Source organism: Protopterus annectens, chromosome 6.part0 (genome assembly GCF_019279795.1).
Source record: "Protopterus annectens isolate FY-2018-M chromosome 6.part0, PAN1.0, whole genome shotgun sequence".
Taxonomy (NCBI): Eukaryota; Metazoa; Chordata; order Ceratodontiformes; family Protopteridae; genus Protopterus; species Protopterus annectens.
In genome coordinates this window covers 1,512,463,300-1,512,486,867 of record NC_056737.1, presented here as the reverse complement: position 1 = coordinate 1,512,486,867, position 23,568 = coordinate 1,512,463,300, and the positions used below count along the sequence as shown (strand labels likewise).

The following is a 23,568-nucleotide window of genomic DNA, read 5'->3' as shown; positions in this document are numbered from 1 at the left end:
GAATCATCTGTAGAAAGTGACTGAGGGGGCTCTGCGCTAGGCCTCTTCTCTGGAGGTGGCTGAGAGGCCCTGTCTGGTTGAGGTTGGGATCCCCGGATTAAAGAAATGAGATCTTCTGCTAAACTAAGCATTTGAGAACTAGAGCTGGGCCTGTGAGAGGGGGTCTTAGCAGGCACAGTCTTAGTTGCTTTAGCTGCTTTAGCCCTGGCAAAGGCCTTAATTGACATGGTTGCAGGAGGCCTAGCAGCCCCACGTGCTGGGGTTGAAATATCCAAGGGAATAGTGTCAGATAATTCCTGAGAAACTGCAACAGCAGGTGTGTTTTCTGAAGCCGATTCCACCAGGTTGGAAGAGGCCTCGGTAGAAGGTAAGTTTTCGGCTGAAGGAAGAACCGCTTGCTCGGTTTCAGCCGAAACAGAGACACTCGCGGTTGGCTTAACCACGGTTTCGGCCGAAGCCGCGGGCCGCGAGTGTCGGTCCTTTTCCTTGCGCTTTTTAGACATTTGTGTAGTCGGTGGATCCGACGGCATAATATAAGCAAAATCGGAGCCGAAAAACTCCTCGGCAAATTCAGACCGACGTCTAAGCGTCCGCCGGTTAAAAGAAGCGCAGGCTAGACAAGCTGTACGTCGTGGTCTGGGCCTAAACAGGGTAAGCAGTAAGAGTGGAAATCTTTATGAGGTATTTGTTTCCCACAAGTTAAACAATTATTCACTTTTTCTGACATCGGCTGAGGCAAGAAAGAGTCCCCAACGGGGTACTTAGCTTTTTAGAAGTCTTCGTAGTAGTATTCGGTAGTAGTAATCTCTGGTTCTGACCGACCGGCACTTGCGAACAGCTTCTGCTTCGGGCGCTACGCGGCAAGAAAGACTGAGGAAAATGGCGTCAGCTGATGCCTTTATACCCGAAGAACTGCAGCTATGACGTCGGGTGAAGTGCGACACCAGCCGAGGCCAGACCCAGACTTTGGAATCCGGCCGACCGAAGGGCTGCCTGACGACAGGACAACCCATTTGTAAGGACTGCAGATGCATCCTTGAAGGACATATCTGTGCTCTCTAGTTTGAATGCTGGAATGAGACAAACAATTGGTCCAAGTTGCAAATGTTTTTCATTTCATCTTTTGTCTTATCCAAGAAGATCTGAGTTATCTATGGACAATCATGGGAAAGGAGGATTCTTCCCAGTTTGGTAGGTTAGAAAAAAAAAAAGGTGGAAATGTCAATGGCCTCATTAAGGGACAGTTCATTCACTGCTTCAGGCATGAAATGACACCCTGTCCTTGTGGAAAATCAAGAAATGGAGGGATAACCATAAGGGCCAGCAACTTGGGCTCTTCTGGCAGAGGTGAGGGTTACCAGGAGAAAGGTTTTCCAAGTAAGGAATTTGAGAGAAGCAGAAGCTGCTGGCACGACGGGAGGTAAATTAAACTTTTCCAGCATAAAATCAAGATTCCCAAGCAAGGGGGAGGATAGTTTTCCTAGGTTTATATGTATACCTTTAAGGAACTGTTTAACCTCTAGTCTAGTAAGGAGGAGGAGAATCCAGGGGTAGACAAGCAGATATAGCTAAAACTATGTGCCTTAATCAATGAATACGTTAGACCAGACTTCAGCAGTTCACACAGATAGGAGTGTACCAGTGAAGAGTTAGCTTGAACTGGGTGCTGTTGTTCTATTCAGACAGTATTATAATCTTTTCTATTTGGATATTTAAGAATTTCCAGTTGGAAGGTTTCCTTGCCTTCTGGAGAACCTTTAACACTTCCTCAGAGAACTGCTGTCTAAAACAGCTCAGAATCCTACCATCTTTGCTGTAAGGTTGAGGGATCGTAGTTTCAGAAGTAGAAGTGAACCCTTCTGTACAGAAATCAAATATTTGGTCATTTGAGATGGACAGTTAATTACACTAAAAACTAGGGTTGAAGAGGTGTATACATTCTTTCCCCACCTATACATAGCCTTACTATCCTTGTCTGAATGTACAGCACTAGCACTGGGCAAGAGCTTGGAAGGCTTGTCTGAACAGAGAGAGAAACCATGCAGAAGCGTCAGTTATAGGATTCTTGTACAAGCATTTTAGGTCATCAGGTACCTTATAAAACCTATCCAGTCTTTCTGGAGATGGTGGTTGAAAGTCAGGTACTAAAGAACTGGACTAGGTGGCATCCTGGAAAGTCTCAAGAACCAGAGGGAAAGGGGAAGGGGCAGGAGGATGTAGTACCTCTTCTGTACGTCAGAAATTTGTTTAGATTGCCATTCAAAATGTTTCACCATATTTTGGACAGTTTCGCCAAAGGAAGCTTCCTCAACAGGAGAATCTGGGGAAATGGAACCCTCTTCATCCAAAGAGATTTGTCTTGGTAAGTCTAAAGAGTGGTCAAAGTCGTAATCCTATTCTTCCTCAGAAGAAATACAATTTTAGACTTTTGAAGAGATTTCATGGCAATGATAGCTTAAAACAAGCTCTAGGAGAAATCAACCCACTTATTTTCCCTTGCTGCTGTGGGGGAAGCTACATGCCAAGTATTTTTCTTCATTTTCCTTTTTCGGTGTGATGTCTGCCTGGATGACAGACAAGTTCGGAACCTTACCATGCCTTTATTAATGTACCTGAAATCTTCTCCCTAATATTTGAGGAATGTCATTAGGGCCCTCAAAAATAAGTTGCGTTTCCTCTGAGGTATCTGTAGTCTGCAAGGCCTCAGGAGCCATAAAGGCCTCTGAGAGGGGGTCTCAGTAGCAGGCAACTGAGAAGTAACCTAATGTACTGCAAGTTCTGTAACCTCAGCGGACACATCTGCATCCGTAACATTAGACTGCATATCCATTCTGCGGCTCTTAAGATTTTTCTTTAGCAGGAAAGGGATGCAGATTCTGACATCTTGGACTGGGCAAGGCATTTAAGGCAGTTTCCAGAAAGGTGTAGAGACAGGAAAGCCTTGTCCTAAGGGTTTTGGGAACAAACGACTGACAAATGGAGCAGGCTTTGTAATTGTGTTCTGGGCCTAGATCGAGAAGGTACTTGATGTGCAAGTCCTTGTAGAGAATACGCCCAACTCCCTCGCACTTACCTCTCCTACCAGACATCTAACAAGTTAGGAAAAAGAAAAAACTGTAAGCAAAAATGTCAAAGGAAGGTTTCCCAATGAGGCACCAGAGTAAACAATCAAGGGAAGAAATTGTACCAAAGACCAAATGGAGATCAGTCTGATGGGTACATGACCTACGTTCAGGCTGACAGTGAGCCAGTTTGAGGTATACGTTCATACATCCATTTACATACCCCTACAAGTGGAGGTCGTGAATCAGACATAAAACCTCGGGAAGGTAAAGCTTTAGTAACCAGGACATACATCAACAGTGACAACCCATTTGTCAGGAATACTGCAACAGTGATTTCTGTCAGGACATCTAGATGAACAGTCTGCCCAACAAGGACTAGCTAACATGAAACAATAACATTCTTGGCCACCGTGGGGTTTAGAGGATTTTTTTGGTAATTCTTCTGCATTCTGTGAAAACAACCAGAATCAGAATATGGAGAATGCATATATTTACCTCCCTTCAAAGCTTACAGGCAAACCACGAATCAATACTCACCCCCCTCTTACCTTTGATCTTTTGCTCCAAGCACTTCAGGAAGACAGAAAGAAAAAGTCTCCCTTATACTGTAAAAGCCAGTCACTGGAGCAATCCACTTACAAAATATCTAAATTTGACATTCCTCCTAAATTCAAACTCCAGTAGAGGACTAGAGAAGCAAAGCAGTCTGCTAATGAGCTCATTTTCCTTGGCATGTGAACCGCTGACCTTCCTCCATAAAGAATTCAGGGCCAAGAAGACAGCCCACAGCTTTATCTGTCTGATGTGGAACAGTTACTTTGGGGTGGGGAAATAATTTTCAAGGACTTGAAAATATGCATTTGGGAACACAAGGTGCTTTAATCCAGAGGAAGATGGACTGCTCTGTGTATGCTAAATCTTACTTTCCTAGATCAGACTCAAAGAGGACTCGCCCATGGATGGATCCTTCTTTCTTTTCTGCAGTGTTCTAATCCCTAGGGAAGATGATAAAGGAGGCTGAGCAAATGACGGCAAGGCACTTTTTCAAGTTGCTAAATCTCCAAAACTTAGCCAAGCAGACACCAAAGGAGCCAAAACAAGTACATTTAAGCTGCAGTGCAGGTCTCACCAGGAGGGCCAAAAGACCAGCAGCAATGATAAAATACCATTTAGTGACAGCACATTTCATATTCGATAAGTAATCCACTAAAGTTCTAGGAAATTCTGGAATACGTGCTGGGTGAGAAATGGAAACTCAATTATGCTGTACTTATGTTGCACTGACGGACTCCAAAAAAGGGTGAAACATGTCATCGCTACAAGCACTGCACTCCTGCTTTAATGGCCTGACTACATCAACAAAGGTCTGTAAAATAAGTAAAGGGTCACTGTGCATTCAAAAAGCCATTAAGATGAACATCTGTATGCCCTTAAGGGGTGATATGTACACCTCCCATAATCCCATTATTGAGGGAGTTCAACAGTTTCACTCTGATAACACAGAGGATTAAGGCTATAAGCAGTTAATAAGATGCTTCTTGTAAGTCCAGGGCTTGATTTCTTCAGCATCCATTTGCCTACTGTTCAACTCTAAGCAAGTTACTTACCAGACAGTGCTCTGGCACAACTGGGAAATAGGGCTAGGCTCCCCAGTAGTTTCTGGGACCGCATGGCTAGCAACTATCAACCATTAAGAGCCTCCCAAAGAGGATGGCACCTCCACTACGGATCCCTGGAAACCAGCACTAAGCTATGCTTCATTAAAAACCTTTGAGACCTACCACTCATCTAGAACATGATCATTCTATACTAGCTATTTTGGAGGCAAACAAGGTGCAATGGACTGGACAAATATCTCAGCTGAGGGGGGATGCACCTCCTTCACCTTTCCAGAATACAACCCCCCCTAGCCTAAGTAAGGGATCCGTAAGTACCCAAGGCCACTTACAGAGCAAACTTGCATGATTGTTAACATCTTCCTCAGCCACTCTCTTTGATGCCTGCACTGTCCTCAGAGATCCTTTTTTGACTGACTGTGGTCAGAACTAGCAGATGTGTCTGTTGGGGAGGGGTGGTGTCCTCTGCTGTTCTACCACCAACATCCTATGCTGTATAAAGGCTCTACAGATTTCTCAACCTTAAGCAGATTTTTTTTTATAGTTTTACTATGCTCACTGCTGATTGATTGCTTTTTTCTTAGGAGATGGAATTAGAATACACAATAATATAGCAATAACAGGCAAGTGTCAACCCAGAATACTTGCTCCCCTGAAGCTTTGACTAGGGTGACAGATGGACTCAAATGAGACAAAAATAACCATTCACTCTTGCTGAAAAATAGAATGATACAGCAAATTACCTCCTTTTACAGATGAGTTTTCAGCTGATGTACTTTGATACGGCTGGTAATGCTGCATGTAGTCTGGGGACATCAGAGTAGTTCTGAGAAGTCAGGCCGTAAAACTGATGTCAGCCTATGGCTACACCCCATATATTATGGATGAACTCAAGCAGTGATCTGATATGTGTGCTTGTGCCCCACCCCCCAGCTCAGAGTATGTAATTTAAATAGAATGCATATGTACCTTCTCAGACTGTATTTTACTGCAGAACTTGTAAATTAAGTATATACCACTCTCAACGTAGCTGCTGATTTTTATCCCAGCTCTACCCTGGTTATTACACCTTCTGCAATCATATCTAAGAATTCTTGCTAACCGTACGACTATTTCTAATATATGAATAAAGCAAGAGTGTAACTCACTCTTGTTATTTTTCTTATATTAGTCTGGTGAATACAATCAACCTTGATATTATCAATAACTAACAAATGTTAACTCACCAAATACAATAATATGTAGACAAAACTATAACATAAATCAGTCACAATCTATATTGACCAGTCATTTTTACAGACCACTGCAGGAGCCAACAAAGAATACTGTGTTGCATAAATATGAAGAAGCCTGCTCACAGCACAGACAATCAAGATGATCCAGAATCAGTACTCCACTGCCTACATTCTCAGTCTTTAATCATGACAAAGAAGCATATTTCACTATTTTATGTCCTATCCAGAACAATGAGGATCTTCAGCTTCATACAGAAAGTAAATACATGGATACAGAACAGCAACCAGCTCACAGGCTTGTATGTGGCCATACCCTTAGGTTAGGTCTTTCCTGTACAAAGGTTCATTTATACAGGACCCTCCTAATTACAATTTCTCTGTTTTAAACTGAAGCATTTCATAATAAACAGAAATGTATTTGTTTTTAAAAAGCGATGCAGTGTAAACAAGTGTACAAGTCATCCACAATTTCTCAGATACAGTAAAAACAGCAAATTGATTGCACACACACAAAACAAAACAGTACAACGAAGCAGATCTTTGCTGCACAAAAAGGCATTTCCTTTTCTCTGTATTTATTATTTAGCACACACATATTCCTATTCTTCCAACACTAAGACAAGAGATTCACCAAAGAACTGAATGAGTGGAACTCTAGAAACCAAAAGGATGATCTAAATAATTAAAAAAAAAGGTTTGTAAGGATTCATTACTGTAGATCAGAGTGAATGTGCAGTATCTTTAAGAAGCATATCAAGGACTGAATGTTGTTGTTTGTCTTTCGGCTTTTCTCAGTTAGGGGTCGCCACAGCGGAACTGTGGTCCGCTAATGATTGGCAGTAGATTTTCACGAACGCCGAGGTGCCAAGCTCAACGTCCAACCAAGGCACGCCCATTTACGCATGTCTTTCGAAAGCAACCCAACCACGGGGAGGACATGCACACTCCACACAGAAGGCACTCCCCGCACTCCAGCCGAAAATCGAACGGGAGAACCTCTTGCTGCGAGGCAACAATGCTACCGCTGCACTACCACGGCATAAAGCACATCAAGGACTGAATGCGCACATATAAATACCAGGCACGTGCTATTCCCAGTGCCATTTTGAGATTGCAGCCAGCATGTATGATTGCAGTAGTTGGTTTGTATATAAAAGTTACTTAAGTTAAAGCCAGTAAACCTCTATCATGATGTGTTTGTATATAATAAAGCGGTTTGAACAGAACCCACAAAAACTCCTGTCCAAAGTAGGACAGCGACAATTACGCTCTCCCTTATAAAGGACTGCAGATTTAAAGATGATGTTTAGACTACAGCAATCCTGTTTCATCACAGTGAACTTTTTTACTCTATATGCTAGTTTTGGTCTGTTGCTCCCTGACCATGTCAGCAACTGCATCTCCTAGGTGTAGGGCTTTGGATCCCCTCAAAAACAGCAAATTTGCTTGACTGTACTAATCAATAAGTCACTCCCGCACTTTCACTTGCATAAAAAGCAGGCACTACTCTTAATATGCACAATATCCAAGTGGAAATATGGAAACATCTAGGCAATTAGGAAGCAAACAACCTACTTCTGGTGTGAATTACCACATAAGTCACAATATAAACGTGTCGATATTTACCAGTAACTTTTGCTATCAAAATAATACTTGGCTTGCAGCCAGCCATCAAGTTATTTCTGCTTGCCACTATTTCACTGCTGCAGATACATGCCTTATGGTACATAATGAAAATAAATATAGCTGTGTCTTTACTGTTACTGCACAAATTGAGATTACTCATCTACTATTGCATCACACTTGCAGCATGTTTCGCTAGTTTTAAAAAGAGCTGTTTTTAAGAACCTGCATCTGTTGCACTAGATGAACACGACAAACTTCTCATTTAACTACTAACACAAGAGCCAGTGCAAGGTCCTATCATGGTTCTGTTCAACATGCATGCACTTTACAGGACATAGGAATCCCCCCTCCCCAGGAAGGAGCCCCTTTCTTTAAATGGAAGCATGACCCTTATAACCCTAAGCCCACAAAAAAAAAAAAGTATACAGTGCCAGAAAAAAAAATTACACTGTGATCTGCATGGCATATGACACAGTATAACCCTATTGTTACTTCAGCCAGTAAATAAAATGATTGCTGTATAAAATGAAGGCATGTCATTCAACTTCACCTTAGTATAAACAGACAGGATTCTTACATCTTTTCAGATAATTTTTTGGATCACTTCAAAAGTACACGTGTGATTCACTAAAGATAAGTCAAAAAGAAGCTGAGATAAGGGACCTAACCCAGGTCAACCTATGAACTCACCTGCTCAAGTCCATCTACAGTTGCTGTATCTTTGTTATCATCCACACCAACATATAATGGTTCTTTTTTGAGAGAGATCTTGGCCAGGTCCTCTACCTTGCGTGTTTGCGTGGCAGAAAAAAGCATAGTCTGTCTTCGTTCTACACGTGAATAAAGAATACACATGAGACTCAGTATAGAAAGCAAATAGTTTACAAGATGCTAATGAGAAAATGCGGGGATGCTACAAAGGGGTGAAAGCCTTCAATAGTCAGCTGATCAACATACATTATTAAGTTCAAGCAAAGCAGTCTGCATACGGAATGCATCAAACTGTTAATATCACAATACATTAGAAATGCAAGTGCTCACTGTATAGTCCAATCTTCAAAAAGGGCCCTCTGTAGTGGGTAGAACATTTTGGTAAACTCTTTTTGTGCCCTTTCACACTATTTATTTAGAGTGCAAGCTCCATCACTCTAGTGCGCATGTTTTCTTTTAAAATTGCTGGCTCAGGAATTAGGGGGTCTGTCTCCAGGAATATAACCTGATTGCAGTCATCTTACAGCTCTCCTTTATCCCAAGATTAAGCTAATGCTACACAAGACCAAAGTGTCCCTTAAAATCAATCACCATTTCATCCTGAAGCTTGTGACTGAACCGTCATTTTACTCATCCTGTCTTCCACAAGGGCTGTAAAGCAGTACACCTTTGACACTTTTCTTGCACATAAACACTTATGGTTCTATCTCCATCATGTCAATAAAGACAAGAAAATGGGCAAACTGTTTCCTTTGTACAAAGAAAGGAAAGATGCAAGAGCCTGCAACAAAAACTGTCATGAAGATGACCTGTCTTCTGCACTGCCTATTCTCTAGAGAAGGATAACACATTATTCAGTACTGAGTACTTTTGTTCTCAGGGACAGGCTGTCTCTAAAGGTTACTTTAAGAACATGTCCAAGGCAGACATTTGTATTTCAGACAGACACACCTTTGTGATATCTTTATTATGCACTAACGTTTCGAATATCAACACCAGTGTATATCATTCTTTGGCATTTTGATGCTAAACTGTCCTTGTTGTGTGTGTGTGTGTGTGTGTGTGTGTGTGTGTGTGTGTGTGTGTGTGTGTGTATGTGCTTGCGTGTGTGCCTGTGTGTCTGCACGCACACATCTGCGCATGTCTGCGTGCGTGCATCTGCGTGTGTCTGCGCGCACGCATTTGCGTGGTTTTTTTAATGGATACTGCTTGGAATTCTAACCAAATGCTATGCTCAATGCTACAGGCCCCTTGAATTAAGACACAGCACATACAAGAGGGCAAATACTCTAAAATCATCAACAAAGCTGCTGCTGTGGTGGATTCTTAACCTGCACCATGTACACTTTTCTTTGTAACTGCTGCTCATAGCATAAGAAACACTAACTTATTTCCTTTTTCTATTTATGTTTGCTTGCATGTTTTCCACCCCTCCAAAGAAAAATGGAGAACCGGGGATTCTAGGACTGGCACCTCATCCTTGGCATAAAGATATCTTGCCATGGGATGACTTATTAATACCACCACCAGGACATCTGATTATGTATTAAAGCACTACAGCAATGGTGTCTAACTCAGCTCTTTCAAGTGAATCTTGGTTAAAACAAATTAAACATTTGAAAAGCATATTAAACAATGCAACTTAAATACATTTTGGCAGCTTTCTGGCACAAACTGGTCCAACACATTTAGCAACGCAAAGAACAGTTGTGTAAAATTTTACCGTAACCATAGATGTTCTTCTCTTCTATGTTGCAGTATTCTTTACACATGGGTAGTATTCTGCCCATCGACCCGACATCCGGCCTGTATACAAAAGCTTATAGCCACTGCCAGTATGTGGGATGTCGCACATAAATACTTTTTTGTCATTTTGTAGATTTATTTGTAATTTTAGCTAGTACAGAAACAGATACCACTGATTTTGTTAATATGTCAAATATTAATTCTGATTTTTTTTGAAATTTTTACCTTAGGCTAATGTGGGTTGAAGGTCAGTTTTTTAGACATTCAACTCCTGTGGAATGATTTGAAAGGTATGGTGGGCAGCAAGATTTTTAGAAAGGAAACCTTTAGCAACAACTACTTTCATGTTTTATGGTCAACAACACCCCCAAAGGACAATTTATCACAGCCTCTAGGTTAACTACTGACGACTATGAATTTGACAAAGAAGTGGAGAATATCATTTCTTTGTAGATAGTAGCTCTGATTATGTTTTTTTGACAACGAAGGCTGGGGTTCTTAAGGCGAAAATGCATGATTTATATTCTCTTATTCTTTTGAAACCCTTAGTTAGGAATGAGCATAACACTTATGCATGTGGCATCATGAGTAGTATTGATAGGATAGTGGATACTGAGAGCATTACGTCTGTTATTTTAGATAAGTGGAAGATTCTAGAGGGCAATTCTGAATTTATTTCTTGCACTGGCCCTGGTCCTAGGTTTATTTATAAAAATAACCATAATTCAAAGACATTACAAAATGGTAACAGTAAAATAGCCTTTGTTCCTACACCGGGAATAAAATGGAAGGGATGTACAAGTGTGGTGAATGCAACATTTGGAGATGTATTTTGGAAGGACCCTATCTTGATTTAGATCATCTTGCGTCTACCTTCCCTATTCCTGGGGACTTCACCTGCAAGTCCAAGGGGGTTGTATATGTTGCATATGCTCCAGCTGCAATGCCTATTATGTTAGCACAACAACTAGGAGCTTAGGAGACAGAATTAGAGAACATTTACATGCCATTAAATCTAGGAATGAAAATAACACTTTGTTTAAACATTTGCAAGTTTGTGTTAGGTTTAAGAAGTTTCGCTTCACTATGGTAAAGGCGTTTGCCTTGGACTTTAAGAGGAGGTGACTTCAGTGGAACAAAAAAAAATCCTGTGGCAAATTAAACTCTGGGCAGAGAAGATACCTGGCCTTAATGAACATGTAAATATTAAATGCTTTTTGAAGAGAAAAAGACTGAAGATAATTACAAGTGTATGAGTTGTTTTTTAATATATGTATATATATATATATATATATATGTATATGTATATATATATATATATATATATATATATATGTATATATATATATATATATATATATATATATATATATATATATACATATATACATATATATATTTTTTTTATTTAGTATGTGTTTTTAAATATTGTGATTGGTTATCGGTTACCATTGGGTGGGTTTTACTTAAATACTATTGGGTTTTAGAGTTGAGTTATTCTGAAGTCGTCCTTGTTTGGATGAGAGCAGAAAATAAGTGTTTTTTTTACACTGAAGTGTTTTTTGCAATATTACTACAGTTTCCCTTAAAGTGCTGCACTGGTGGGGTTTTTTTTGGTATTTGTTTTGTGGCCACTATTCTTTGTTGGGAATGTTTCACAGTATACTGACAATGTCAGCCATAAAAGGGACGTCTGCAAATACCATCCTCAAAATAAGTTAGCCCCATGAGGAAAAACAGTCCAAAAACCAAGCAAAAAAGGTAATCATACTAGGAAGGGGCAAGTTGTAGGGGGGGGGGAGGCGGGTGAGACAGAATACTGCAACACAGAAGGACATCTATGGTTATGGTAAGATTTTACACAACTATTTTATGTCCTTCTATTCAATGTTGCAGTATTCTTTACATATGGGAGAGTGCCAAAGCTCAGAAGGAACCCAGAGAGAAGGAGGGAGCAGATGAAGAAAGTGGGGAAAATATTTTCTACAAATCCACACAAAATTGCTCTAGCAAAGCCTGCCTTGGATCTGGAAATTGTAACCAACTTGTAATGTTTAGTACCAGTACGAACAGATGATCAAGCATCAGCCTCCAAAATGGAATGGGTATCCAGACCATTAAAGAAAGCTCCTGATGAGGTCACAGCTGGTAGAGTGAGCTCTGACAGAAGATGATCGAGATTTCCCATGAAAGTCATAACAAAACACAAGTTTTAGAAATCCAAGAAGAAATAGTTTGGAAGCAGACAAACCCAGAGCCCTGGGATGAAAGGACACAAAAAGTTGATCTGACTTCCTAACAGATTTTTTTTATCTAGGTAAAATCTGAGTTGCCTATGCACATCCAACGAATGTAAAATCTTCTCAATAGAGGATTGTGGTGAAGGGAAAAAAGTGGGCAACTGAATGGACTGATTTAGAAACAACTCATTCACCACTTTAGGCATGAAAGATGGGTTAGTTCTCAAAGAAGCTCTATCCTTGTGAAACACCAAGAAAGTAGGGGAAACCATCAAAGCCTGAATCTCTGAAACCCTCCTAGCAGAAGTCAAGGCTACCAGAAGCACCATTTTACAAGTGCAAAACTTTAGAGAAGCAGAGGCCGCTGGTTCAAAAAGAGCCTGGGTAAGCTTCCCTAAGACATAGTTGAGATCTCAAGGATGAGGCACAGGTTTTTCTGAGAGGTTTCATATGTAGGACACCTTTTAAGAAAAGTGTAACCTCTGGTCTGGAAGCTAAAGGAGGCGTCAATGGCAAACAAGCAGACAGAGTAGAGCAGTGGACCTTTACTGAAGAGTAAGAGAGACCACTGTTAAGTCACACAGGTAAGAAAGCACTACTGGAATACCTGCAGAAAGCAAATCTTGAATTTATTTTGTGGCACCAAACAGAAAATCTTTGAAATTTAGAAATACAAGATTTCCTAGCCTCCAGCAAAACTTTCGACATGTCCTGTGAGAAAAGGTACCTGAAAGAAAAACTTGATCACTGCAGAGTTGACAGATGTGGATGGATCAGGAATCCCTTGTCCTGTGCGAGTAGGTCCAACCAGTGAGGTAACATGTGGTAATGGCCCCTGGCTAACTGCAAAAGGGGGAACCAGTGCCGTCTTGGCCAAAAGGAAGTCACCAGCAAGAGTTTTGGTTTGTCTTGCTGAATTTTCAGCAGAACTTTCTGAAGGAGGGGAAAGGGGGAAATGCATAAAGAAACATCCCCTTCCATGAGAAAGAGAGTATCCAACTTCCAAGCCTGAGGGTGAGGAACCCTGGCACAAAAAAAAAAAAGGATGCTGCCTGTTCTGAGGGGAGGCAGAGAGATCCACTAATGGAGTACGCCACTGGTGAATTAGGTCCAGGAGCATATCTCTGTGAAGCACCCACTTGTGGGATTGTGTCATGGATCTGCTTAAAGCATCTGCCACTGAATGCTGAGCGGAGGTAGACGGTATGTAGAGTTGCCCTGTATTAGATAGCCAGTTCCCATGACTGGAGGGGCTAGATGGCAAAGAAGGTTGCTTGTTTTGCCTTTCTTGTCTATATACCACAGGACAGTGGTATTGTCTGTAAGAATCTCAAGAGAACCTGATAAGAAGAGAGGGTGAAAGGTTTGCAAGGCCAAAATCAGAGTTCTCATCTCCCTGATGTTGATATGTTCCTTCTGTTGAGTAGGTGACCAAAGACCATGAACCTTGCTGGAAGCAAAGTCCCCAATCTAGAACTGAAGCATCTGTGAAGAGCTATTTAGAAGGCTGGAGCATGAGAAGAGGAAGGCCTGGATTCTGAGATAGCTGCTGGATCCACCAAAGGAGCTCTGTTTTCAGGCAAGGAAGAAGGGGAAATTAAGACATCAAAGGGATGTGCATGCAAAGACTAAGTGGTCTTCAGAAACCACTGAAACTTTCTCATGTGCAGTTTTGCAAAAAGTAGCATGGGGATTGTGGAAGCCATGAATCTGAGCAGTCTTAGGAATTCCCTGGTTGAAATGCATGGAAGAGGCAGAAGAGCCTCCATGCAGTTTGTAAGAGAAAGAACCTTGTCTTAGGGAAATGGTAAACCACCATCAAATCTGTCTTGAATCTGCACCCTAGAAAAATGAGGTCCTGAGTGGGGGTAAGACTGGATTTTTTGAAATTTGTAGTGAACCCCAGACTCTGAAGAAAGGGAATGGCTAGACTGGGGTTTAACTGAAGTTGATCCTGTTGGCCATGAAAAGAAGGTAGTCTAAATAGGGGTAAACCTGAATCCCTCGAACCCTCAAAGGTATGGCTGGAGCCAAGCACTTTGTGAAAACCCTTGGAACAGTGGAAAGACCAAAAGGTACAGCAGAAAACTGAAAGTGCAAGGCACCCACCAAGAAATGTAAGAATTTCCTGTATTGAGGATGAAAAGGGATGTGTAGGTAAGCATCCTTGCGATCTAGGGATGCCAGGAAGGAGTGTGGAGGAACCAGAAGGAAAAGGTTTGCAGACAGCATGCAAAAAGAAGGCACTTTTAAGAAAGTGTTTAAATGGGACAGATCCAGAATAGGCTTCCAAGGACCATCCCTTCTTGGAACAAGAAACATCCTGGAGTAAAATCTCTTTCCTTTTTCTTCTGAAGGAGCAACCTGGATTGTGTCTTGATGAAAGAGTTGAGCTACTAACTGAGGAAACAGATGAAGTTGGCAGGAAAGGAGTTAATGGATTCCTAGGAATGGTGGAAGAGTCTTCCAAGTCATAAAGTAACCTTTTTGGATTATGGAAAGGACTCAGGAATCCCGAATGATCTCCATCCAGAATGAAAGGAGAGAGAGAGAGAGAAAGATGAAGAGACACAGACATATGACTAGGAAGAATGGCTTGGTTGTCACGGACAGTCTGGCCTAGTCTGAAAGGGTTGTTCAGAAGGAGTAGCAGGAGCAGCAGATTTTGATGGAGGAGGTCTCCTAGAATATTTCTTAGACATAGATGCAGGAAAAGCAGAAGAGGAGGAATGAGCAGGTCTTCTGTCAAAAGTAGTCTTGGCAAGAAAATTCCTATGGAATTTGGGGACTGGGGAAACAAGCAAGTGTTTTAAGTCTTGGAGGTCCTTTACTTTCTTCTGCAGAGATTTGAAAAGTTCTGCAGCAGCTGAACCAAAAAGGTCAGAATTATCTAAAGGAGCATCAAGCAGTTTGGCCTTTATGTCATCAGATAATGACTGGAACCTTAACCATGATTGTCTACTAAGAACAGATGCAGAGGCCGCAGCTTTAGCAGATACATCCACTACATTACAGCTGCACCAAATGGAATGCGTACCTACCTGAGAAGATGCAGACAGCAGATTGAGAACCTGAGACAGCCTCTGAATCAGGTCATTTGGACAAAGCCTGTGAAGCCTGAGAAAGCAAGGCCAGGGAGTGCCTAGACATTTGTGTCTGGTAATTAACAGTCCTAATTGCCAAGGTGGAGAAGTATAAACCTTCTTACCCAACCTTTCCAATATCCTGCTCTCCTTATCAGAAGGAAGCAGCTTAGCAGAAGGAGACAAACACAAAGTTTTTTCTGAGGCAATAGAGACCACAGCTGGCTCAGCAGAGGGGTATTTATAAAGAACCTTGCAATCATCTGGGACCTTATAAAATCGGTCAGGTCTCTTGAGAGAAGGGGCTTGGGAGTCGAGGGTTTTTAGAAGTGGAAGCAAAAGCATCCAAGCAAGCAGGAAGAACAGGCAGGACTGCAGAGAGTGCAGGAGCTTCCATTTGAAGAAGCTCATTGTAATGTTTTTGTGCTTCTGAAATCTGGGAGGAATCCCATTTAAAAAATTCCCTCATCTTATTAATAGTTTCTGCAAAAGAAAGCTCTTCAATAGGAGAATCTTCCCATTAGACTACTCCTCAGGGGAAGTTTAGGGGGGAAGGAATCTAGGTGGAGTATGCCAGGGAGTCTTCATCAGAAGAGTCTTCAGGATCAGATTCAAGGGCATGGGATTCCAAAACCTGCCCAGATGATAGAGCCTGCGACTCAGAAGGCAGCAGAGGAGAAGCTGTAAATGGTGGAATAGGGAGGGAAGAAGATGAAGGCCTCAGTGCCATCAGGGCCCTAATAAGCTCCTGTGAAAAAGCATACCAATCTGACTGAGGAGTGGAAAGGATGTTGAGGTGCTTTTTTGTTTCTTTTTAACAGGCTTGTCCAACAGAGGAGAAACATCGGACATTGGTCTAACAGCCGATATATCCCTAGGTAGAGTGGGAGGGGCATCCCCAGAGTCCTCCAGTAAAACGAGCCGCAGTTCCCCCAAGTCGCTCGAACTGGACATCTGCATAGACTCAGACATGCTAGAATCCACACTTGACGGCTTCCTCCAAGGTAGCCGCCGAAGAAGCGGACTCTACCTCCAACCATACCACAGAGTCCTCAAGAGGAACATCGGAGGAGGCAGGCACACTGGAAGAGGTTTCAGGTCTTAGCTTGCTAACCTTCCTCTTCAAACTTGGCTCAATTGAAGGATCCCTGGAACCCTCCATCGCATCCCTAGCCAGATGTTTGAGTCTCTGATTTTCAAGGTAAAGATTTAAGGCCGAAAGACAGCTACAGAAAGTCTTAGCCATGAAGGCCTGTCAAACAGAACAGGAGTGATGATTGTGACTAGGCCCCAAACAAAATAGGCACAGCTTGTGACTATCCTTATGTGGAATATGCCTTCCACACCTACACTTGCCCTTCCTGGATAACATGAACAATAGCAAACGGCAGTAGCAAAAAAGTATATCCCCAACAGAGCACTTATCTGTATCTGGAAGCAGAGCAAAGGAATCAGACCTCAGACCATACACAGGAATCAACCTTTCCGAATGCCAGCGAAAAAGTTCTGAGGATGGTATGGGTGGACATCCCTTTTATGGCCGACGTTGTCAGTACCTACGTGACGTCCCACATACTGCCAGTGGCTACAAGCTTTTGTATACAAACTGGATATCGGGTCAATGATCGGAATACTACCCATATGTATAGAATACTGCAACATTGAATAGAAGGACATCTGAATGTTTCATTGCAAATAAATCCGCGAACTGTCAGTGTGCACCACCAGGCTTGAGGAACATTACAAGGTTGCTGCCTCCACACAGCACCCTCAGCACAGTGAGTACTAATGTACAATTTTTCAGTGCTCTAGCACAATATCAAATAGCACACTGTGGGATCATTCAGAAATCCTAATCAACATCTCCAATTCCTTCTTCCTCTCTTACTCCTTAAAGCATCTAGTTTTTTTTATCCTTCTTGGATGGGGAAAAAAATCTGAAGCAGCAGCAGGAGACAACTTTCCCACTTGGGTGGGAAGGCAGCCCTTAAGGACCAATTTGATCCTTCCGTCCCTTTCAGGCTCCAGAACCAAACTAGGCATGCGTCTTGCAGTCTAAACCCAGGTTTGCTACACTCAGACAGTACACACTTAAGGAGTGTGGGTCCTATGGGGGACTTTTGTGCCTGTTGGCCAAGCACTTGAACCTCATCTGTCGTAACAGAATTTACAACAGCTAAAATCTTTAAAAGCAGAAAAACAGTTACACAGCTAGAAAAACAATCACACTTGCGTAGAGAAATACTATCTAGCTGTAGAAAATATTGTCTTTTACTTAATAGTGATCCTAAAGAAAAAGGAAAGCAGAGACCATAGAAAAACAGGAAACAGACTCCAGAATGTTTTTTTTTTTTTTTTGCGCCAAGGGGGAGATTTAAGGAAAGATATACAGCTATATGGGATAAAACACCCAAAAGGATAAAAATTAACAACACTAAAAAATGTCACCTATCTGCCAAATAAGGTCAGAGTCCTCGTAGATCACATTCTTCTGACATAAGTGGCAAGTGAGATCTGACAATTTTGGGAAACAGGTAATTCTGGGTAGGGGAGGAGTCAAGAGTCTTGGATCCACAGTTTCCAAAAAAAGTTGCCAAGGTCAGATCAGATAACTCAAAGGCTGAATCAGTCGAAAACAGACAACACTGGAACTGTTAATTACCTCTTGACTACTTTGTTAGCTTCTCTGACATTCTCTGCCAGAAACTGTTTGGACTGCACTAATTTTGCCCTGATACTCACAGAAGCAATGTCCATCTGGGCTGTTTAGACAGTAAAATTTTCAAAACAGTTGCTGGGAAAGTATAGTTGTGTACACTTAATATACACGTAGCTGTTAAGAGTGTATTCACTGTTGCAGTCTTGACTTGTGGGATTTCCCGCAGTGGAAGCCCATGGCTGTCCCGACTACCACAGACTATTTTTTCCCCTTCTCCTGAAGTTGGCAGACACCCTACCCAACATCACTACATCAGTATGTTCTTGCCCCAACAAGCAGGAAGGCCCCAGTGTGTCCTTGAGGCCAGGTGTCTGGGACCATGTAATTCCAGAATAAGTGTGAAGGAGGAAGTGGAGCCACCCTGACTGAAGATGAATGTCCTAGCCTATCCCATAGGCCAGAGGGGAAGGAGGGAGGGGAAAAAAAGAATACTGCAACAGTGAATACACTTGGAACATCCACATTTATGTTAAGTGTACACAACTGTACTATGTTCTTCCTATTTCACTGTTGCATTCCTGACTTGTGGGATGATTCCCAAAGCTGAAAAGGAGGGTGGAGAGAAACATTAAGGCAATGATGTCCTGCAAAATGGCAGTGGCAAATCCTGCTCTGGACTTGAAAAAGGTAGGAAGATGGTAATGTTTGGCTAAGGTATGCAAACAGTCTTTGGTGGCAACCTTTTAAAAAAGGCATTAGAGGTAGCAGTAGCCCTGGTGGAAATGTGTCCTCGCAGCATCAGGAGGCTTCTTACCATGATTGCTAAAGCAAAAGAAGATACTGTGGGAGATCCATTTGGAAATGTTTGTTTTTAAACTGGTCTCCCCTCAGAGCTACTGGCAAAGGCCACAAAAAAGCTGGTCTGATTAACTGGTGTTCTTGGTTTTGTTTAAGCAGTAACGCAGCTACCTATGTACATCCAAAGAATGGAGAAATCCCCTCTCCCTTGTCCTGAGGGTTAGGAAAAAATGTAGGTAAGTATATGGTCTTGTTTAAAGAGGACTCAGTCATGAGACACACTCTGTCTAGGTAGAAAATGATGAAAAGTTCTACACACAAGGGCCTGAAGCTCCGACACACTTCTTGCTGAGGTATTGGCTAGCAGCTGTCTTTTAGGTGACAAATTTTATATCAGCAGAGGCCACTGTTTCAAAGGGAGGAAGGGTGAGCTTCTCCAGAATGAAACTGAGGTCCCAGGAAGGAACATAAGATTTCCTGGAAAGTCCAAGATGGACAACTCCTCTCAGAAACTGCTTCATGACGGGATGTGAAGACAGAAGACTGACATGGCAGATAGGCAGAAATAGCCAAAGGATGGATTTTTTTCCAGAGGAATAGGAGAGACATTTTTTCAAAAAGGTGGGATACGTATGACGAGATAAATGGGATCAGAGCTCGATGAGGGTTGTCTCCCTTCTGTTTGTACCAAAGAATGAATCTTTTCCATTTGGCAGAGTAAGACTTCCTAGTGCTAGGTCTCCTGTCCTTTGGAGAGACCCTTTCCATAGGATCCGGGTATCACCCAAGCTGTCAATTCGAGTGTGTGCAGGTCAGGGTGTATCATTGTGCCCCTGTTCTGCGTTAGCAGATCCACTGTATGTGGCAGTTGCCATGGTTCGTTGTTGGTTAGACTAAGTAACAGAGGGTACCAGTGCTGTCTCAGCCAGTCTAGGACTATTAGGACTATCCTTAGCTCCCCTTCCCTTATTTTTTAGCAATAACATGGGCAGCAGTGGTATGGGGGGAATAAAGGAATAGGCCTGTCCAAAAAAGGGAAAAGGCATTTGCCTTCCAGGCTGACTTCATATTGTTCCTGGCGCAAAACTTTTTCAAATGAGCGTTTTCTTTTGTGTCAAAAAAGTGTGGTGCTCCCCATTTTTCAGCCATGCTGAAAAATATGTCCCAATGCACTTGCCACCTGTGGGGGGCTGACAGGCTCATCCTGAGGTGATCTGCAACTTGGTTTCTCCTGGTAGGTACTGTGCCATCAGGTGCAGCCCTAGGGAGTTTGCCATTTCCCAAAGATCCATGGTTGGGTAAGAACTGGGGTAAAAGTGGGTCCTCTCCTGCTTGTTATACACTACATAACTGTGGTATTGTGCGTCTTCACTAGCACGACTCCAGGTTTCCATTTCTTCTGGAAGACAATAAGCCCTTTTTAGCCTAGCATTAGTTCTTTTAGGTTGATATTTATTTTTGAACTGGAGTGCCATTTCCCTAGAGTCTGGAGGTTGGTAAAGTGGACTCCCCGGACTATTTCTGATGCAATCTGTTGTCAGAGTTTTGTCCTGAGGAATGAACCTGAAAGGAAGGCCCGGATGGAGGCAGCATGCCTGGGCCCACCAGGCAAACTCTTCCTGAGGCAAGGAAGTAGTTTTATTCTGAAGGTGAGAGACTCTGAATGATGGCACCACACATTTTTAAGATACCACTGCAGTTCTCATATGCAGTCTGTCCAGAGGGATCATGGGAATGCAAGAAGCCATGCAGACCAGGGCCCTGAGATTCCCTCTGGCTGTGAGGCATGCCCTATCCAAAATTGTTCTGATGTAAAGGTTTAAGAAGGGAATCTTGTCCAGAGGAACGAAAGCTTTCTGAAGAGCAGAGCCCAGCAAGTCTCCTAGAAACAAAATTCTGCTTGTGGGGTTTGAGATTTGTGCACTGATGGTGAAACCCACTAGTAAGTGTAATTGTTCTACCAAACACTGGTCCTTTCAAGCCCCCCAGTCTATGCCTGGACAAAAGAAACTTCATAGGGAAAGGAGACAGTGACAGCACCAGCAGCCTAAACTGTGGTAGTCTGACTCCAATAGGCCTTCAGCATCATGTCCCCAAGGACCTAGCAGGGAGCAATTATGACTCTCTTGCATAGCACTCCTTTCTCCCTTCCTCCCATCCCCCCCTTTCCCATTCTCCCCCAAGCTGCTGGGGGGGGGGTCACATTTCTACTAGAACTAGACTCATTACCATCTGTGGGTGCCAAACATCATTCAAAAAGTCTACAAACTCAAGTTCAAACCACCCTTGATTTGCTTAGATTTTCCAGACATTCCTCCAAACCAAAAGTCAGAGGTCTTAATCCAAATAGAACTTCTGTGCACTCAAGGCTCTTTGAAACTTGTACCAAAATCCATACAAGGAAAAGGCTTTTATGCCAGACTTCTCCTAGTTTCCCAGAAGAGAAGGTATCTGGAGTCCAATTCTAGACCTATCAAAACTCGACCATTTCTTACAGGTCCTTAAATTCACAATGCTAACTCTACACAAATTGCTGCCCATGATTATCCCCAGTGCCTTCATTGTAACCTTAGATCTAAAAGACGCTTAACCTCCATACCCCCACAGAGGAATCACACAGAAGGTTCTTACACTTCAGAGCAGGTGTGAGGCATTGTCAGTACTGTGCTCTGCCCTTTGGCTTGTTTACTGCATCCAGGGTCTTCACAAAATGCCTAACCCCAGTAATAGCTTTCTGCAGGACAAAGGGATTTCAGATTTACCCTTGCTTAGACCATTGCCTCATTCAGGCAACAAGTCTAGAAACACTCAAAGCAGACCGGTTTTATACCAAACACTAATCAAGGGGGTTGAACCTGAAGGAAGTCCTTGACAGTTTGCATGTACTTGGCCTTCTCCACCATTTTCTTAATGACAGCTTCAGCCTTAGGATCAAACAGAATTTGTCAAAGGGGGCATCTAGAGACTGGATAGGACATGCTCAGGAAGGGTCTGTTCCCTCAGCCAGGCACATCTTCTAGTGACAGATCCTATGGTTACTGCCCTGCTGGAGTCTCCCAAGGCACCACAGCCGAAGTGCAGAGTATGCTTGGCCACCTGAGAGGAGGAGTTGCACAGATCCATTAACTCCTTTCAGAGGGCCTTATTTTCAATCCCCATCTGAAATTGGCAATACAAAAAAACCCTCATGACGAGGGAAGCACAAAGTGTAGATTTTCTTTCAAAACCTATCTAAAGCTTTGGTTTCTTGCCTGTAGGCAAGTCTCCCTTATGGCCTGGAGTCATCACTTCAGGAACTGACACAGAGTTCTTAAATAAAGGTGTTTTGGGGAATCTAGAACCCTGTAAAATCTGTCATCCTTTCAAGGTAGGGGATACAAAGTCTGGTTGTAAAGATGAAGAATCTGGGAAGATATCGTCTACCCCCCCTCTAAGACAGGGAAATGGTAACGGGTTTATGCTCAGGGAGATTAAGGAATTACCTAATCCTTTTCTTGGACTGGGCACAGTCTTAAGCTTCCCATTTGAAGTGCTCCCTCAGGATATGCAACATCTCTCCAAAGGAAATATCCTCAGGGGGAGAGACTGAGGCAAGGTTCTCCTCAGAGTCAGAATCCCCATAGGAAGCAATAGGTGCACCCTCTTCAAAGGTGGATTCATCATGATCAAAGTCATCAAGAGTCATAAAATTCCTGTGGTGGGGTATCCCTCTTTCTTTTACCAGGAGATGGTGAGATCCAGACATCTCCCTCCCACTGAAACAAGGAAATCAAATCCTCAGCCAACCTCTCTAGGTCTTGTTGGTAGGTCTGGAAGTGAGATGTAGTATGCCTAGGCTGAGGTAGGTTGGGTGCTGCCTTTTTGTGAATGGCCTTAGTTTTTGGTTTAGGGCTGACCTCCGCGCTAGTACCTGGACGAACACCTGACTCCTGCGAACAGCAGGCCAAGGTGCTCTCTTGATGCTAAGAGCCATGATCAGTTTTACTGCAGTCTTTGGAAGCCAGAGCCTGTAAAGCGGTCCCGGACCCAACCAGTGAGCTAAGTCCTTCGGCTTGTAAGTAGAGGGGACCCAGAGCAATATCAAACTCTAAACAATTCTCAACAGGGGCTTGTGCCACCACCTCAGACGTCGAAGGGGGATGCAAATGTGCCAAACCTTCTTCAGCAAATCACAAGCCTAGGAAGACTAGCCGACTGTGAGCGAGCATCTTCAGAGTTCCTGAATCTGAAGCACTTTTCCTTTTTCTGCCTAGGGAGATCTACATTAGCTTGACTGGCGGACATGGTAAGCAAATGCCTTAATGACTCACTGAAATGTTTAGCAAGAAACTCAGCCCTATGTGTCACTGTTTTATACTCTAACAGTCTTGGTGTGGTATCTGTTTGCCACAATGGAGACAGTTATCAACTTCCTCTAACATTAGTCAAAAAGCACATGAAAAGTTCCCCAATGGCATACTTTGCTTTAGATGTCTTCTTTCTCTGGTGCAGAACAACCAATGCACTGAATAGCACTTTGCTTCAGGCACAGATGGCAAGAACGAACTGGGGTCATGGCACCAGCATACTCCCTTTTTACCCAAATGTAGTGACATCAGATAGGGTGTCTGCCAGCTTCAGGATGAAGGGAAATAATAGTGTCTGGTAGTCAGGCTGGCTAAGGGCTTCCACAGTGGGAAATCTCACAAGTCATGACTGCAACAGCAAAACAGAAAGATCAGGGTAATGCTCTCTAAGGATACTGAACCCCATAAACAGTTCACTGTTTTATCTACTGACAAACAGAGAA

The 23,568-nt window shown here is 42.7% G+C and overlaps 1 protein-coding gene across 2 annotated transcripts in view; it reads right to left on the bottom strand.

Moving 5' to 3' along the window:
• Positions 1-23,568, bottom strand: part of DDX18 (DEAD-box helicase 18) — a 516,018-nt gene that overhangs the window by 248,728 nt on the left and 243,722 nt on the right. For both annotated transcript variants that reach the window (XM_044074977.1, XM_044074978.1), the window contains one exon: positions 8,233-8,372. In XM_044074977.1, the coding sequence (XP_043930912.1) occupies positions 8,233-8,372 (140 nt within the window). The remainder of the gene's footprint in view (positions 1-8,232; positions 8,373-23,568) is intronic.